The sequence below is a fragment of the Chiloscyllium plagiosum genome, chromosome 21 (assembly GCF_004010195.1).
Source record: "Chiloscyllium plagiosum isolate BGI_BamShark_2017 chromosome 21, ASM401019v2, whole genome shotgun sequence".
Lineage (NCBI taxonomy): Eukaryota > Metazoa > Chordata > Chondrichthyes > Orectolobiformes > Hemiscylliidae > Chiloscyllium > Chiloscyllium plagiosum.
In genome coordinates, this window is record NC_057730.1 from 49,127,265 (window position 1) to 49,145,895 (window position 18,631).

Here is an 18,631-nt window from a genome sequence, read left to right on the forward strand (position 1 = left end):
CAATGGAAACCTTGCCTACAACACCTGCAAACTGTCACACTATTTAAAAGAGCGAATATTCTTCTTCCTGATCAGGAGTGACTAATCTAAGATTCTAATCACATTTTGTGAAATAAATTTATTTAAAAGTTCTTTTTTGAAAAAGATTTTGGACTTATTTTGGAAGATTAAGTGAGCCAAACAAAATAAACTGGTTACTTATTAACATGTGCACCAAACTGAAACATGTTGGTTCCGATATTGTATTTCAATCCTGTCCATGCTACAATTGAAGTATGTTCAAAAACAACTAACAATGGGAGAACTTAACTTAGCAACATGAAAAGTACCAACTATCTCAGCCATATCAATAGATTTACTCATTCATTTTACAGAATTAAAGTTTGTTGTGGGTAGTATTAACAAACCTTTCACAAACAGCGTTAGCGAGATCCAACCCAGCAGCTTAAGCATTCCCTCCTCCCACCAATGCAGCAATGCATGCCAGCGACAAGATGTGCTGTAGCAATTTGCTCTGGCCACCTCAATGGCACCTCCCAAGCTCATGAGCTCTCCTATCCTGAAGGCCAAAGTGGCAGCCCCATTGGAACAGACCAGCTCAGTGATCCCTCAAAGTCACACCATACTGACATGTACATACATCACCACCACAGGGTCAATATCCAGGATCCCCTCCTTCAGAGCACTATGGCAGTATCTACATGACAACTGCAATGGGCAATAAATGCTGCTGTTCCAGTGATGTTCACACTTCAAGAATGAATAAATCTCTACAATCCTCTGCAAATGCAAAATGAGTTTACAGCTCGTGTAAATGGTTGATAAACATTGGAGTGTGAGAAACATGCTTATAATAAAGGTAAGTGTAATCATGTCTGCAATGGAAGTTGAGACAAAATGAAGAGTTCATTACCTCACCCACTTACCTAGGTTGACATGTTTCATTACTGTAAAACAATACTGTGGAAACACCCATATTTTCCCTCATATTGCCAAAACAATAATTTGTTGAATACATAACATCAGATGGGTGTATGAAACACATCAGTGTGTCTTTTCCATGAAGAATGGAAACGTAATTCATAAATCCATGGACAGGCTTGCACCATACAGATTATAATGCTTTATAAAATGAAATGAGCAGAATTATGGGCTGCTCACACTCAAACTGCTACAACTCACCATCCACAGCTGGAATATTTCTACACAAATTGTCACTAAATCCTAACACATAAGATCCTAGCCACTTGAACTCCAGAGTGTCAGTGGCCCTAGGTATCACCAGTTGCTGGTGCCCTGTCTAAGTCATGATGTTCAGAAAAGGTTTCTCCAATAGTCCTCACATTTACTGTCAATTTTAGTTTTAGTCAGAAACAAATTATACTGTATGCACCAGCTCGTCTTACACAATCAACATGCACTCTGTTCACTGGCATTTAAGAGAATATTTACCCTACGACAGTGCAGTTACCATGCAAAGTCAAGGACATAATCTCAAGTAAAGTTTACTTTGAGATTTTTTGTTTAGTTATAGAGTCGTAGAAACATTAAGATGTATAGCATAGAAACAGACCCTTCAGTCCAACTCGTTCATGCCGACCAGATATCCTAAACTAATCTAGTCCTATTTGCCAACACTTGGCATATATCCTTCTAAACTCTTCTTATTCAGAAACCCATCCAGACGCCTTTTAAATGATTTAAACCTCCACCACTTTCTCTGGCAGCTCATTCCATACACGTATCACCCTCAGTGAAAAAAAACACCCCTTAGGTCCCTTTTAAATCTTTCTGCCTTTAGCCTATACCTGTACCCTCTAGTTCTGGACTCCCCAACCCAGGGAAAAGACCCTGTCTACTTACCCTATCTGTGTCCTTTACGATTTTATAAACCTCTATAAGGTCACCCCTCAGTCTCTGATGCTCCAGGGAAAACAGCCCAGCCTATTCAGCCCCTCCCTGTAGCTCAAACCCTCCAACCCTGGCAACATCCTTGTAAATCTTTTCTGAACCCGTTCAGGTTTCACAACATCCTTCCTATAGGAGGGAGACCAGAATTGCACGCAATATTCCAACAGTGGCTTAACCAATGTCCTGTACAGCCACAACATGACCTCCCAACTCCTGTACTCCATATTCTGCCCAGTAAAGAAAGCCATACCAAACACCTTCTTCACTATCCTATCTACCTGCGACTTCACTTTCAAGGGACTATGAAAACCTGCACACCAATGTCTCTTTGTTCAGCAACACTCCCTAGGACCCTATCATAAAGTGTACAGGTCCTGCCCTGATTTGCCTTTTCAAAATGCAGCACCTCGCATTTATCGAAATTAAACTCCATTTTTTAGTGCATTGATCAAGATCCTATTGTAATCTGAGGGAACCATCTTCGCTGTCAACTGCACCTCCAATTTTGGTGACATCTGTAAACTTACTAACTGTACCTCTTATGCTCGCATCCAAATCATTTATATAAATTAAGAAAAATAGTGGACCCAACACCGATCTTTGTGGCACTCCACTGGTCACAGGCCTCCAGTATGAAAAGCAACCCTCCACCACCACCCTCTGTCTTCTACCTTTGAGCCAGTTCTGTATCCAAACAGATAGTTCTCCCTGCATTCCACGTGATCTAACCTTGCTAACGAGTCTACCATGAGGATCCTTGACGAACATCTTACTGAAGTCCATATAGATCATGTCCACCTCTCTGCCCTCATCAATCCCCTTTGTTACTTCTTCAAAAAACTCAAGTTTGTGAAACATGACTTGCCATGTACAAAGCCATGCTGACTATCCTCAATCAGTCCTTGTCTTTCCAAATCCTGTCCCTCAGGATTCCTTTAAACAACATTCCCACTACCAATGTCAGGCTCACCATCTCTCATTCTTTGGTTTTTCCTTACCACCATTTTTAAAACAGTGGCACCACATTAGCCAACCTCCAGCCTTCCAGTACCTCACCTGTGACTCTTGGCTCAGAGTTTATTAAACATTCCAAAGTCTTTCCACTCCACTAGCAAAGACTCAATGGGCCGAAGGGCCTTTACTTGTGCTCTGGGACTTCCATGACTCTATAAAGCACAATGCAGTTTTGCTGCATGCCATTGTTGAAATGATGAAATGTAAATCCAGAGTCAAAGTCTGAGGTGACTGAACAAAGCATGTGGCTGCGATCGGAAATCTTACTGTTTCATTTCTAGTCAGGTACGTCCCTGGGCTAGATCGCACATCAGTGCTAAATTAAACCATTTCACTGAGACGCTTTCATTGGAGCATGTGCGTGGTTAATTCAAAATTTAAGTAGTTCTGAGTAGAACAGAGTACCTGTTGAGTTAACAACACAAGAAATAGCAGCAGTACAAGATCATATAGCCCAGTCTGCTCCACCATTCAATATGAACATAGTCAGTCTTAGACTACAATACCACTTTCTTGTCCATCCTCTGTATCCCTTAATTCTTTGAGAAACCAAAATCTACTGCAGCCTTAAATGAATTTCATGAAGGCACACTCAATTGTCTGGGATATAGAGTTCCAAGGATTCACAACATTTTCAGTGAAAGAAATGCTCATCTTAATTTTAAATAACTGGAACCTTATCCTGAGACTGTTCCTACTTATTTTCGGTTCCCCAATTAAGGGGGAAAGTGTCTCAGTATCAACTCTATCAAGCCCTTGCATAATCTTTCACATTTCAATTAAATCACCTTTCATTCTCCTAAATTCCAGACACTCTAGACACAACTTACTCAGCCTCCCATCACAGGATAACCTATCACGCCAGTGAACTTTAGCTGCGCTGCCTTCAATGCAAGTATACCCTTCCTTAAACATGGAGATCAAAATTGCGCAGTACCAAGCACTCAATCCCTATACAATTGTAGCAAGACTTCTTTCTTATTATTATACTCTCATGCTTTTGAGAGAAAGGTCAACATGTAACTTGATTTCTTAACTGCGCACCTCCAGCTAACCTTTTGTGTTCTTTATAACAGTAATCCAAGTTCCTCTTAACATCCACATTTACAAATATGAATATTCTGGTTTTAAGATCTTCTGACCAAAGTGCATAACCCCTCACGTCTCCAAATTATATTCCAATACCACAGTCTAGTTTAATAGTCACAATGATTGCATGTACAGAATTTTTTAAGCCTTATTTTTAGAGTGGATACAATTCCCACGTAGATAACTTAGCTTTCTCTTGTCCCGACTCAGGTCTAAAAATGCTATCCTGCATGCCTGTCCCTCCCACATCATGACCATATTAATTCAAACATCCACTGCATTTCCTACTCTAATTCAGTCTTTCAAGAGAATGTCATTTGTAAGTTTGGCCATAGTGGTTTCAGTGATAGGGCTAAGATGGAAGTAGGATTAAAGGAAGTAAAACAGGGAGCTTTCAGAGAAGTTGGTTAAGTCAGAGAGTGTTAACCTACAATGATTATTACTCTCCCACACACTCGTTAATTTTCTCTTTTTACAGTGACCCATAGCAAAAAAAAAAAGTTAATGCCTGACTGTTAGCAGAAGTTTGTGCCTTGTTGAGCAGTAAGTGTTTTAAAAGGAATTAAATACAGCTGTTCTCTCAAGATTATTACGTGCCACTTAAAAAAGACACCTACACCATAAGCCACTGACCAAAAAAGCCAAATACCACAATACAAAGAAAATCTAAAATTAAGCCATCCCAGTTTCTTATCTAAACTATATAGTGTGGTTGAGTCATTTACTGTAAAGCTGGTGAAATAGACTGGAAAACCACTATTATGCACTATATCATGCCCCACACCAATGTCAAGAAAGAACATGTGGAACACCTGACTAATATCATAACACTAAAAGCACCTACTCAAACTTAAACTTGCAATGAAAGGTTTCTCATTTTACTACAATATTTTTGAATATTTCACAATTTCATTAAATTGTATCCTGGAACAGGAAACATTCGGACGAAAGCAAAAGGTTTGTTCTAACCCACCATATACTGGCAAGCAAATCATAAGGAGTATATAAAACTAACAAATCAAAATTCATCTCTACTTGTTGAGGGGGTTTTAGTTTTTCTTTGAAACAGTTTAAGTATAGTTATTTCATTCATATAACGCCAGGAAGTTTAGGAGTGCAAAAACAAAAGTCAGAAGGAGCAAAAACAGAATATTCCATTTTATTTCCTTCCCTCCATCAAAAAGTTCTTCATTTTTGTAAGATCAAAATATGGTTAAAAATGAGACTATAGCTGGAGTGCAGAGAGAAGCCAGTAAGTAAAGGCATGTACAAGACTGGTGTGGGAAGAGCTGGCAGCGATGGGTTTGCAAAATGGAAAACATGAAAGCTGGCAAAAGCAGGAACGAAAAACAAGGTGGTTTGCAGGAAGACAACTGTAGACTTGTATCATGGGCCCAGACCTTACCAATAGTACAACAACCCAAATTTCGCACTAATCCACCCATTGAATTGCCAGCACATGATGGATAAGTCTGAAGTATTAACATGTTGATCATCGTTAATACTGGGCTACTGCTTTCACAGGGCCTGGACCATGGTCCAACAAACAACTTTGCTTGAGGATTAGTTTTCTTCAGTAGGGTGAGCCAATCAAATCCACAACAGTAAAACAATCAGCACAATTTTAGGTTAACTCCCTGTGAGGCTCACCTTCGATACGTTATCTGGGCCGACATGACACCAATTGTTAAAGTGCACTTGAGAATGTAACTTTTAAAAGAAAGTTCTGCGATTTACATAAGAACGAATCAAAACCTACATGGTCATTCTAAAAGATGAGACACTTAACAAACAATCGGGTCTTTTTTGATACATAATTTCAGTTACATCAAAAAGTAAACTTTTGCTATAAATTCTGTGTCTTACAGTCTTGTTCTCCACAATCACCTAATGAAGGAGCAGCGCTCTGAAAGCTAGTGCTTCCAAATAAACCTGTTGGACTATAACCTGGTGTTGTGTGGTTTTTAACTTAGATTAATTTAGGATATCTGGTTGGCATGGACAAATTAGACCAAAGGGTCTGTTTCCATCCTGTACATCTCTATGACTCTATAACAACCATTTCAGGGCAACTGATGATACAGGAATTAATATTTCCAAGTCTATTTCTTTCCAAAACCTAGCAATGAAGAATGCACTGGTATAAATTCAGCTATCAAATATCAAGAACGGAAAATTGAAATTCAACAGCACAAATGGTAATGGAAAGATAATTTATAGCAAATTCAAACATCAATATGTCTAGAATGTCTTGTTACTAGATGGGAGTAATTAAAACCAGTGGTTCACAAGAGTAACATGAATCTTCATTAGGAATAGAGTGATGGATGTGAATTTTTCAAAATTTGATGAAACTTCAAGAATATTTTGAAGAGAATAATATGCTATAAATCTCATAAAACCAAATCAAATTGAGATGGGAATTAATTTAGCAAATCATGCATATGCACATGACTTAGTATGTATCGAAGGAACAACAACCAAAGTAACCAATGAACATGAAGGTCAAGTCTTCTTTGGAAGCTGGTATTGGCAAACTATAAACATGCAAAATTTTAGCATCAATACTGACTAAGGTTGAATGCACAATAAGCCTGAACTGCCATCCCTCACCATCCTACGCTTATCTCGATCCCTTTGTTCTTTGCCACCTGTTGCTGAATTCTTTAACATTCCCCGTAAGTTCATGGAATATCTGACCACGACACAAATTAACGTGGCTGCTGTCTCCACAGCCCAGAACCCTTGAGTCAAAACAGAACCCCATCATTGGCAGCAAACTATCCTGCTCTTGATTGCCATCTATCTTCTACCATCCCTGCTTTCAAACCCTAAATATCCCTCCACCACCTCCAACACGGCTGCCTCTTGTTGCCCACATTTAACTGACAGGCAACGTGACCACCACATCCACGATGCTAAGTTAACCATATTGCTTTGTTTTTAGCATTTCCTCAGTCTGGCCTTGAAAGGAGATTGACACCAAGTTTGTTCAGTAATTTAAACTTACAATAAATAATTGAATTTAAAATTAAAATAAGGCTTTGAATAGGATTCCCCATAGTATACAAAAATGCCATAGAAGTAATTTTGGCCATTACATTCAAGTACACATGACATTAAGGTGATGAAGTTTTATGTATTAGCTATTCCTGACAGTAACCAGAGTTTCTTAACTGTGGTTTATATCATCAACAACTTCAAGGAGTCAATGGTCAATGCATTCCCCTGCCCATATTGGATAACAAAACAGTACAACTTCACTAACTAGGTGAATACTTTTCCAGTAAATCAAGAAAGCAAGATTCACTCAGCTCATGAACTGCAATGCTTCCCTTTCCAAGAAATTTTAAAATGTAAGGAATGCAGCCCTCAAATAGCCATAGTGAGAAACAAAAGCAGCACCAGCAGTGTATTTAAATACTTACTCAGATCTAATACATCATCTGTTTTAATAAGATCCTCATCCCTCGTCAGTGGTAGCTGTGTCTCTGGCTCGCCTTGTAGTTGTAGCGATAAAGAACGGAGCATAAAGAAAACCCTGATAGCCTAAAAAAGCAAAAATAAAACGACAATTCAATATTGATGACTGCAACAAAGTTTTGAAATTAGGTCAGCTTTATGTAAGAAAATACAGGCTGTAAATAAAGAAGAAACATCACATTGATCCAGAGATCTCCTACACAAGAACCTTTTTTTTAAAAAAGTACATTCACAGGATGTGGGCATCTAAGGCTTGGCCAGCATTCATTGCCCATCCGAGAGGGTCAACCACATTTCTGAGAGTCTGGAGTAATATGTAGTCCAGACCAGGTAACGACAGTAGATTTCCTTCCCCAAAAGGCCATTAGTGTACCAGACAGACTTTTCTCGACAATCGATGATGGTTTCAATTCTAGATTTTTGTTGAATTCAAATTTTACCATGTGCCATAGTGGGATTCAAACCCAGAACATTACCTGGGTCTCTGAATTAATAGTCTAGCATCATGTCACTAGGCCATCATCTTCACTTATTTGGACAGAAAAGACCCATGTCAGAATTTAAAGAAAATAAAAATGATTGCCAAGTCTATGACAATATTTATTCTACAATCTACTTAAGACAAAATACAATTTGAGTCATTACCTCAATGTGGCTCATGTTTACAGCATACTGGCTGCTGTATTGACCTATATTAGAACAGTGATTTTTTTTTGTTATTCATTTATGGGATGACAAGGCCAATATTTATAGGCCTAACATTTGCACATGCATTGAATATTGTCTGATGTGACTAGGTGACAACTTATCTTTCACAATGCTCCTGTGGAGTACCTTGGTGCACTTTATTACATTGAATGTGTGTCAGCTTTGTTGCTCCATTGGTTTCCCAACAAAAGGCTGGGCAGGGAAATGTCTCAAGTGACTTACCAAGGGCTCTAAAATTGTATGAAGACCCTCAATTTTGATGATGCAGCTGTGAACTGCTTAATGTTTGGTTACAACAGTACATGCACTGTGGAAAAATACAGCTAACGCATAAAGAAACCATCAAACACTCATTGTATAGCACCATAATTACCTATAACTCGGTTGCTCCACTCAGCCTATTCCAAATAAATATGCAAGTTCAGGAAATGAAATTAAACAGGACAACTAAAGGAGTATTTCAGGAAATGAATCATTAACTGTTAATAGCTTCTAGGACTTTATTTCATTATAGCAAACTCTGATAAATCATTTAATATTTGCAACAGATTGGGAAAAACCCTTAAATTTGTGCTTAAGGTCACCTAGCAGCAGCCTGTAAATCAGTGTTGATTTTTTTTTTAAAAGGCACACCTATATGTGGCAGTGGTGTAAAGGCTTGCAAGGAAATGCAGTGCTCTTTCAGTAAGGAAAAAATAATCAGTGAAAAATTGGGCTGAAAAGCTCTCAGTGAAGTACTTTAGAAGAAAAAAAACTGAACGTTTCAAGTGTTTCTTGTTTCCCATCTGAATCTATGATCTCAAGATCTCCATCATTTTACAACCGTCAAAAGTCAGATCTCAAAGGAATGGAGAGAAGTCAACCTTTTCTATCTTCTGAATTCAAATCCTTTACTGACAAAAGTGATGCTCTGCTTTTGCCTATTTTGCCAAGCCAATGATACATCTGCAGTGCTGTGTGACTTGCCTACATACAAATGTGTGTGCATGTATGTGGATTAAGGGGGCATTGTTTAAGTCCGCATAGTGACTTAGTTAATAAGCTATTTTGCCACTTTGTTTTAAGAATACATATCACTTAATAAATAAGCTGAGTATATTGAAGAAACTTGGGGAAAGTGTCATTTGTTCTAGAAAACAGCAATAAAGGGAGGTAAAGCAACCATTTTGGTGATTAAATCAGACATTTACACTTTAGGTACAGATAGTGGAGTAGTGAAACTTGATTTTCCCATAAGAATTACAGCAACTTCAATAAATTTGCAGACATTTTGTCCCGTCAAGGTGACATCTTCAGTGTTTTGGAGCCTCCTGTGAAGCACAGTGGCACCGTGTCAAACCAAATAAATTCCTGGTGACACAGTACAGCAGCGTTTTACAGGAGGCTCCAAAACACTGAAGATGTCACCTAGACAGGGGACGAAATGTCTGCAAATCAACTTCCCAGCTTGGCGAACATACCCGCACCCACGACAACCAGCACCCGAGCTACAAATCTTTACACAATACTTGAATTTCAATAATTACCTTGTACTGTTACTTTACGATACAACTTCCAAACTTAAAACTTAATTCACAAAGAAATTTACTTAAAAAGACGTTGAAAGACTTCTTATTGTAAACTATAATTTTATTATTCTCTTGAAGTGTTGAGTGCTTGCAGTCAAAATAAAGTGAATCAAATAAATAGTTTAACTGTTCAGTTTATCAGTTCCAACTGCATTCTGGTGCTTACCCGCCTTGTTCTCTCCACATCCCCACATGGCAATCTTTTCACAAAATCTATACCAGTTAGAGGGGTGCCAGTAGGAGGTAGCAATATAGATGCATCCATCATCAGGTACTCTACATTCAGGGGTTTACTCTGGGAAATTAAAAGCAAAAATTAATATACAAAATTTTCAGCAACTCGAGTAACAACAACTAATTTTTTTCTCTCTCCAAAGGTGCTGCCAATCTCGAGTGATTTCTCCAGTTGCTGCTTTCATTCCAAAAAAACTGAGATTGGACAAAATCAGCCTAGACCCTGTCCAATGTGAAGAAACATTGACAGAAAGACATTGTAAATTTACCATTCCTATTAAAGAATCACTTGAGCTGTATTAAAAGGTAACTGCTGTTCCCCTACAGTATGCACAAACCTTTAAGAGTCTGTGAATCAGAGCAGAAATCCCAGAAAATCATTAGTACACAGGAACCTCGACTGTCCAAAGGAGAGTATTTCGTTCAGTTAATCAAATGCCGGCTAACAGTTTAGCCAAGCTTCGGGACCTTATGATCTTGCTGGATAATCCGATATTCGGATAATTGAATGTTGGATAATCGAGGTTCCTCTGTACATAGAAGGGATTTGACTTTAAAGAATCAACGTAATATCAACATTTCCCCCTACACATCCTGGTCTAGGTTTTATGCATGGTGGCGGGTACATCAGTTCCAAACCTTTACCAAGTAGAACTTTAACAAGGCTACCCTGAAGTGATAACAGGGTGGCATGGTGGCTCAGTGGCTAGCAGTGCAGCCTCACAGCACCAGGGACCCGGGTTTGATTCCAACCTCAGCGACTGCCTGCGTGGAGTTTGCACATTCTCCCAGTGTCTGCGTGGGTTTCCTTCGAGTACTCCATTTCCTCCCACAGTCCAAAGATGTACAGGTCAGGTGAATTGGCCATGCTAAATTGTCCATAGTGTTAGGTGCATTAGTCAGAGGTAGATGGATCTGGGTGGGTTGCTCTTCAGAGGGTCGGTGTGGACTTGTTGGGCCATATGGCCTGTTTCCACACTGTAGGGAATCTAATCTAATCTAAACAGCCCAAGTATCAGACTTCCAGTCCTCAATGGCAGGAGGTCTTACCTTTCAGAGGTTCCAGCTAGTCAAATCAGTTCTAGTTGTCCCAGTAGGTCCCAGAACATGTGAGTAGTCACTGCCAAATCTGCTATCTTTGTGACGAACAGTGATGGCACCAGAGTGAGAAATATCTCAGGTTTTTAAAGGAGGGAAGGAAAACAGCCAGCTTCCAGATAAGAGTGCAAGGGAAATACAATTGCCGGGGAGGGCAACAGGATTTCAAAGGCAGGTGGGAGGAAATGTGGGAGCTTCAAGGAAGTGAGGTGACCCACTGCACACGGGGCATACCCAGAAATGACTTGATGATCCCATTCTGCCTTTTCAATAAAGTAATTGTCAAAACAATGGTGACAGAAGCAGTGTGATTGATATACATTTTAACACTATTTATTACAACTTATTTTAGGGTGTGGATATTGAATAACTGACATGTAGCCTCAGTCTATGAAAAGATTTGAAGATTAATTAGTTAGCATTTCTGTAGTCACATGATTTCTTTTAAAACACAGATTCAACGGCACTTCCAGAGATTGATGGGGTTTTGTTTCAATTGGGAGAGTTTTTACAAGTGAAGTAAAAAGTGCAGCACATTCACTTTCAGTTAGAAGATTGGACAATTGTTTTTGGACATGGGGGAAACACCTATATAGTTTAGAAAACTTTATTGTTTCAGTTTGCAGATTTTTTGGCTGAAACCTAATACGCAATACAGTCATTCCTGAAGACAGGGAATAGTTTACAACTGTAAAGAAATTGACACCCCCAGTGTAAATTTAGTTTGAAGGTTCCAGCTCAAAATTATTTGGTTAAAACCATGTGGAAAGGTTTGAAGTTCAGTTATACAAAAATTCAAGGAAGGGGCTACAACATTCTCAAGGTTGGGAATTAAAGAGACAGTTAAATTAAACTCTATAGATGTGATAGAGAAGTAAATTCACCCTGGTGAGAATACTGATAGGGATTAATGGGATGGTATTTTGTCATATATTTCAAAATCTTTCAATTTATGTTATAAACAGTTTAGTTTATCCTGTTTTACAGAATCCTACAGCACGGAGACAGGCCCTTGGCCCAAACTGGTCCATGCCAACAATAATGTCCATTCACATTAACCACATTTCCCTGCGCTTGGCCCATATCCTTCTAGTCCTTTCCTATCCAAGTATTTGTCCAAATGACTTTTAACTGTTGTTAATGTACCCGCCTCAACCACTTCCGCTGGCAGCTCATTCCATATGCGTACTAGCCTGTGTAAAAATATTGCCCCTCAGGTTCCCTTTTATTCGTTTCCCTTAACCTTAAACTGATGCCCTCTAGTCCTCGATTCCCCATCCCTGTGAAAAAGACTGAGTGTGTTCACCCTGTCCATGACTCTCATGATCTTATACACTTTTATAAGATCCTCTCTCAGTCTGCTACACTCTAAAGGAAAAGGTCCTCGCTTGTCCAATCTCTTCCTATAGCTCAGACCATTGAGTCCTGACACATTCCTTGTAAATTTCTTCTGCACTCTTTCCAGTTTAATAACATCCTTACTATAGCAAGGTGACCAAAACTGAACATAATACTCCAAGTGTGGCTCATCAACATGCTGTACAACTGCAACACAACTTCTATACTCAATGCCCCGACTTCTATACTCAATGCCCCGACTGATGAAGGTCAGTTTGCCAAAGCCTTCTTCACTGCCCTGTCTCGACCTGCAACTTCACTTTTTGAGAACCGTGCACATGAATTCCAAGGTCCCTCTGTTCCACTACACTCCTTAACGCTCTACCATTCACCATGAAATTCCTACCTTGATTTGACTTTCCAAAATGCAAGATCTCCATTTGCTATTTCTCAGCCCACTTCCCAGCTGATCAAGGTCCTGCAGCAATTTTTGATAACCTTCCTTACCGTCCATGATACAGCCTATTTTAGTGTCATCTGCAAACTTACTAATCATGCCTTGTAGATTGTTATTCCAATCATTGATATAGATAACAAACAGCAATGGGCCCAGCATCAATCCCTGAGACACTGCACTAGTCACAGGCGTCCACTCCGATAAGCATTCTTCCAATATTACCCTCTACTTCCTACCATCAAGCCAATTGTGTATCCAATTTGCCAGCTCCCCCTGGATTTCATGCGATCTAACCTCCCAGAGTAGCCTACAATGTGGAACCTTATCAAAGACCTTACTGAAATCCATTTAGATTCTGTCTACTGCCCTGCCCTTGTCAACCTTCCTGGTCACTTCATAAAAGAGCTCAAACAAATTTGAGAGGCATGATCTCCCACTCACAAAGCCATGCTGACTACTCGTAATCAAACCCTGTCTTTCTAAATGCACGTACATTTTATCTCTCAGAATCTTCTCAAGTAACTTATCTACCACAGATGGTAAAATCATATCTGCAGCATTGTGTGGTTGTCTTTCAGTGTAGGACCACCTTGACAAAACAAACATAAATGATCTATCGAGCCAGATTTCAGTCTGGGATCTGACTTGCCCAGTAATACCAGCAGCTAGAATGATAACAACACTGACCTGCTTGTCATTGGAGGCAGACTGAGGCCAGGATTGCCACATACTTGGTTGGTTAAGGGCCTCAATACAACCCAAGGATGGAAAGCCTACTGAATGCCTTACACACTACCCTTTTTTTGGTGCAACGTGCCAGGTTGGACAGGAAGTCAGTGAGTTCACCATGGCATATTTTATACACTCTGTACTGTGGCTGAAAACAAGACTCCTGGATGGTATGTTGTCTCCCAGGTGCTGGGGTCAGGGATGTCACCAATTGGTTGCAGAGCATTCTGAAAGGGGAAGGTGAACAGCCAGTTGTCCTGGTGCATATAGGCACCAATGATGTAAGTAAAAAAATGAGATGAGGTCCTGAAAGCAGAATTCAGGGAACTAGAAGTTAAAGAGAAGGACCTCAAAAGGTTGTGATCGCGGGATTGCGACCAGTGCCACGTGCTAGCCAGGGTAGAAATGAAAGAATAGGCAGCATGAACACATGGCTTGAGGGATGCTGTAGTTCAGATTTGTGGGACCTTGGGACTGGTTCTGGGGAAGGTGGGACTATTACAAATTGGATGGTCTACATCTAAATCAGACTGGTACTAATGTCCTTGAGGGAGGTTTTGCTACTACTGTTGCAGAGAGTTTAAACTAATGTGGTGGGGCGGGCTGGGAACAAGAAGAGAAGACAAGTAGATAGTGAGGTGGAAACTAGAGACTGTAGTTAGCATGAAGTTAGCATTACCAAGGAGAAGAGCAGACAGACAGCAGATGAATGTGATCCGAAGTGCATATGCTTTAATGCAAAGAGGATAAGGCAGACAAACTTGGGGCTTGGATGGTGCCTGGGAGTATGACGTAATTGCGAATTCAGAGACTTGGTTGAAGGAAGGGCATTATGGCAACTCAATGTTCCAGCATATAGATGCTTCAGATAGGACAGGGAGGGAAGTAAAAAGGGGAGTGGAGTTGCTTTGCTGGTCAGGGACGACATCACAGCTATGCTAAAGGAGCACACTATGGAAGGCTTGAGCAGTGAGGCATTATGGGTAGAACTGAGAAATAAGGGTGCAGTTACATTGTTGGGAGGCCTGTAATACAGCCCCAACAGAGAGCGCGAAGCAGAACAAAAATAAAAGATAAACAGATTATGAAAAGATGTAGAGGCAACAGGATGGGTTGATAGGAGATTTTAATTTTCCTAACAGTGACTGGGATACACTTAGTGTCAGAGGTCTGGGTGGGGCAGAATTTGTAAGGAGCATCCAGGAAAGTTTGAGAGCAGTATGTCAATAGTCAAAATAGGGAACGACCTGGTGTCAGAAAATGAGCTCAGCCAGGTGGTAGAAGTTGCAGTGGGGGATTTCTTTGGGAACAGTGACCACAATTCTGTAAGTTTTAGAATACTCATAGACAAAGATGAGAGTGGTTCTAAGGGTAGAGTACTAAACTGGGCCAAGGCCAATTGTATCAAAATTAGACAGGAGCTGGGTAATGTGGACTGGGGGCAGCTTTTTGAAAGGAAGTCCACATTTAATATGTGGGAGGCTTGCAAAGAGAGATTGAAGATAGTGCAGGATAGGCATGTCCCTTTGAAAACAAGGAATAGGAAAGGCAAGATTTGTGAACCATGGATGACAGGAGAAATTGTGCGACTAGCCAAGAGAAAAACTAAGAACAGAACAGGCTTTGCAGCAATATCGGGAGAGTAGGACCAATCTTAAACGAGGAATCAAGCGGGCTAAAGGGGTCATGAAATCATTTTAGTGAGCAGAATTAAGGAGAATCCCAAGGCCTTTTATTCATATAGAAGAAGCTAAAGGGTAAGTAGAGAAAGGGTTGGTCCACTAAAGGATAAGGAAGGAAGGCTGTGTGTCGAACCTGAGAAAATGGGTGAGATTCTCAATGATTACTTTGCATCAGTGTTCACTGAGGATTGGGACAAGATGAATGTTGAGATTAGAGGTAGAAGTTAGTTTACTCTGGATCATGTTGACATAAGGACGTAGGATGTGTTGGGTAGATTAAAGGATATTAAGGTGGACAAATCCCCAGGTTGCTGAGGGAGGTGAGAGAGGAAATAGCGGAGGCCCTGACAGATATCTTTGTAGTATCCTTAAACATAGGTGAAGTGCCGGAGACTGGAGAGTTGCTAATGTTGTCCCCCTGTTCAAGAAGGGTAGTAGGGATATTCCAGGTAACTACAGACCAGTGAGCCTGATGTCAGTGGTGGGAAAGTTGCTGGAGAAGATACGAAGGGATAGGATGGGCTTATCAGTGACAGGCAACATGGTTCTGTGCAGGGGAGATCGTGTCTTACCAACTCAATAGAGTTCTTTGAGGGAGTCACCAAGTTGATAGATGAAGGAAGGCTGTAGATGTCATATACATGGATTTTAGTAAGGTGTTTGATACATTCCCCATGGTAAACTAATAGAGAAAGTGAAGTCACATGGTGTGCAGGGTGTTCTAGCTAGGTGATAAAGAACTGGTTGAGCAACAGGAGACAGTAGTAGTTGAAGGGAGTTTCTCAAAATGGAGAAAGGTGACCAGTGGTGTTCCACAGGGATCAGTGTTGAGGCCACTGTTGTTTGTGATATACATAAATGATCTGGAAGAGGGCATTGTTGGTCTGATTAGTAAGTTTGCAGATGATACGAAGATTGGTGGAGTAGCAGAAAGCATAGGGGACTGTCAAAGAATACAGGAGAATATAGATAGTCTGGAGAGTTGGGGAGAGAAGTGGCAGATGGCTTTCAATCCAGACAAATGTGAGGTGTTGCATTTTGGGAAGTCTAATTCTAGAGCCAACTATACAGTAAACAGAAGAGCCTTGGGAAAAGTTGATGAGCAGAGAGATCTGAGAGTTCAGGTCCACTGTATCCTGAAGTTCGCTGCACAGGTGGATAGAGTGGTCAAGAAGTCATATAGTATGCTTGCCTTCATTGGACGGGGTATGGAGTATAAGAGCTGGCAAGTCATGTTAAAATTGTACAAGACATTGGTTCTGCTGCATTTAGAATACTGTATACAGTTCTGGTTGCCACATTACCAAAAGGATGTGGACGCTTTGAAGAGGGTGCAGAGAAGCTTTGTGAGGATGTTGCTAGGTATGAGGAGAGGTTGAGTAGGTTAGGATTGTTTTCATTAGAAAATAGAAGATGGGTGGGGGGGGGGGGGGAGGGGAGAGAACCTGATTGAGATCTACAAAATCATGAAGGGTATAGACAGGGTGGATAGAGATAAGCTTTTTCCCCAGAGTGAGGGATTCAATAATGAGAGGTCACGTGTTCAAAGTGAGAGGTGAAAGGTTTAAGGGAGCTACATGCGGAAAGTACTTTACACAGAGGGTAGTAGGTGCCTGGAACGCGTTGCCAGCAGAGGTATTAGCGGCCAGCATGGTAGATTCTTTTAAGGTGTGTCTGGACAGATGCATAAGTGGGGAGCAGAGGGATACAGACGCTTAGGAATTGGGCGATAGGTTTAGACAATAGATTTGGATTGGCACAGACTTGGAGGGCCAAAGGGCCTGTTCCTGGGCTGTAAATTTACTTTGTTCTTTGAAAACACACCCATTAATGGACTATCAAATCCAGTCCCTGGTAATGCTCCCTCAGAGCTGCATGGCTGCACACACATCATGTTTTGAGGATCCACAGTAGCGATTAGTGTGTCAACATTCACAGCATTGATCTGTTTCTTGGAATTACTCCTCCATATGACCTCAAGAGGTCCAGGCAGAAGAAAATTAATGAATATGCTGGATCCTGGGTGGAATGCATTTTCTGTCCATAATTTCTCTGCCTGCTGCACTGCTCCTGAAGTCTACTGGGTTTGACAACAATTCAGCTTTTTACCCTACAAGCTATTTTTGGTGGATGTTCTCAAATCCAGGCTTAATCTTGGTGAACATTCCTAGCAATGGTCACATTATAATGATCAGCAGAAGGAACTTTTGCTTTTGGTCTTTACTGATGTGGAGACATTGAGACCAGTAGCAATACTACAATGCTGCTCTGTGAAGTTAAAAGAATAATTGAAAGGTCAAAATACATTTACTGTTTGTTTTCATGCTTTTCTGGAATATTGCCACTCGTTTGTCTACCAAATGTGGGAGAAAGAAAACTAAAATAATGCTTAACTGGAAAAAAATTATGACCTGGAGACCTAGGTTCAAAACATTCATTTCCAAGTAAAATGAACAATTATAGAACCCTGCCAATAGTAACAAATTATGTGGATAATGACTTCTAAAATGCTAAAAATCAGGGAAAATAGAAGGAAAGTATCAGAAGCATACAGTATGTGAAAAGAAGTGTTTGGCTAATATCTTGAGTGAATAGCTCAATCAGAGCTAACAATCTGGTGGATATTAGGGTATTATTTTGGGTGGGGGAGCACAGTGGCTCAGTGGTTAGCACTGCTGCCTCACAGCACCTGGGACCTAGGTTTGATTCCAGCCTCCACTGTGTAGAGTTTCACATTCTCCCTGGGTCGGTAGGAGTTTCCTCCAGGCGCTCCAGTTTCCTCGCAAAGTCCAGAGATGTGCACGTTAGGTGGATGAGCCATGGGAAATTGCCCATAGTATCCAGGGATGTGTAAGCTGGGTGGATTGGCCACAGGAAATGCAGGGTTACAGATGTATAGGAGTGGGGTCGGTCTGGGTGGGATGCTCTTCAGAGGGCCACTGTGGACTCAGTGGGATGAATGGGATGCTTTCATATTGTAGAGATTTTATGATTCAAGGATAAGATGACCCGAAATAAATGATGAACAGAATGGGAAAGAATCAAAGTTAAACACAGTCAAGACACAGATACCTGCAGCCTGTTAGTCTCCAAGTTTAATGATCAACTGACAGGACTTTTTTTTTAAAATGGAAGATCTTAGAATCCCTACAAATGAAGAGAAAAAATCTGGACGACTGCTCATAGGTCACATTTCAACAGCTTAGTTGTCTCAGAAAATAAGAAAGGACTAGAATGCAACAGGGCATGTATGAGACTTCAGCCATTCAAAATATTAGTTGAATCACACTTGGAATAGTCTAAGCAGCTTTGTGAACTTT

The 18,631-nt window shown here is 40.5% G+C and overlaps 1 protein-coding gene across 1 annotated transcript in view; it reads right to left on the reverse strand.

Annotated features, from left to right (window-relative positions):
• clec16a (C-type lectin domain containing 16A) overlaps window positions 1-18,631 on the reverse strand; it is a 269,823-nt gene that overhangs the window by 88,930 nt on the left and 162,262 nt on the right. The window contains exons 19-20 of the mRNA XM_043711087.1: window positions 9,940-10,068; window positions 7,443-7,563 (exon numbers count right to left, since the gene is read on the reverse strand). Of these exons, the coding sequence (XP_043567022.1) occupies window positions 7,443-7,563; window positions 9,940-10,068 (250 nt within the window). The remainder of the gene's footprint in view (window positions 1-7,442; window positions 7,564-9,939; window positions 10,069-18,631) is intronic.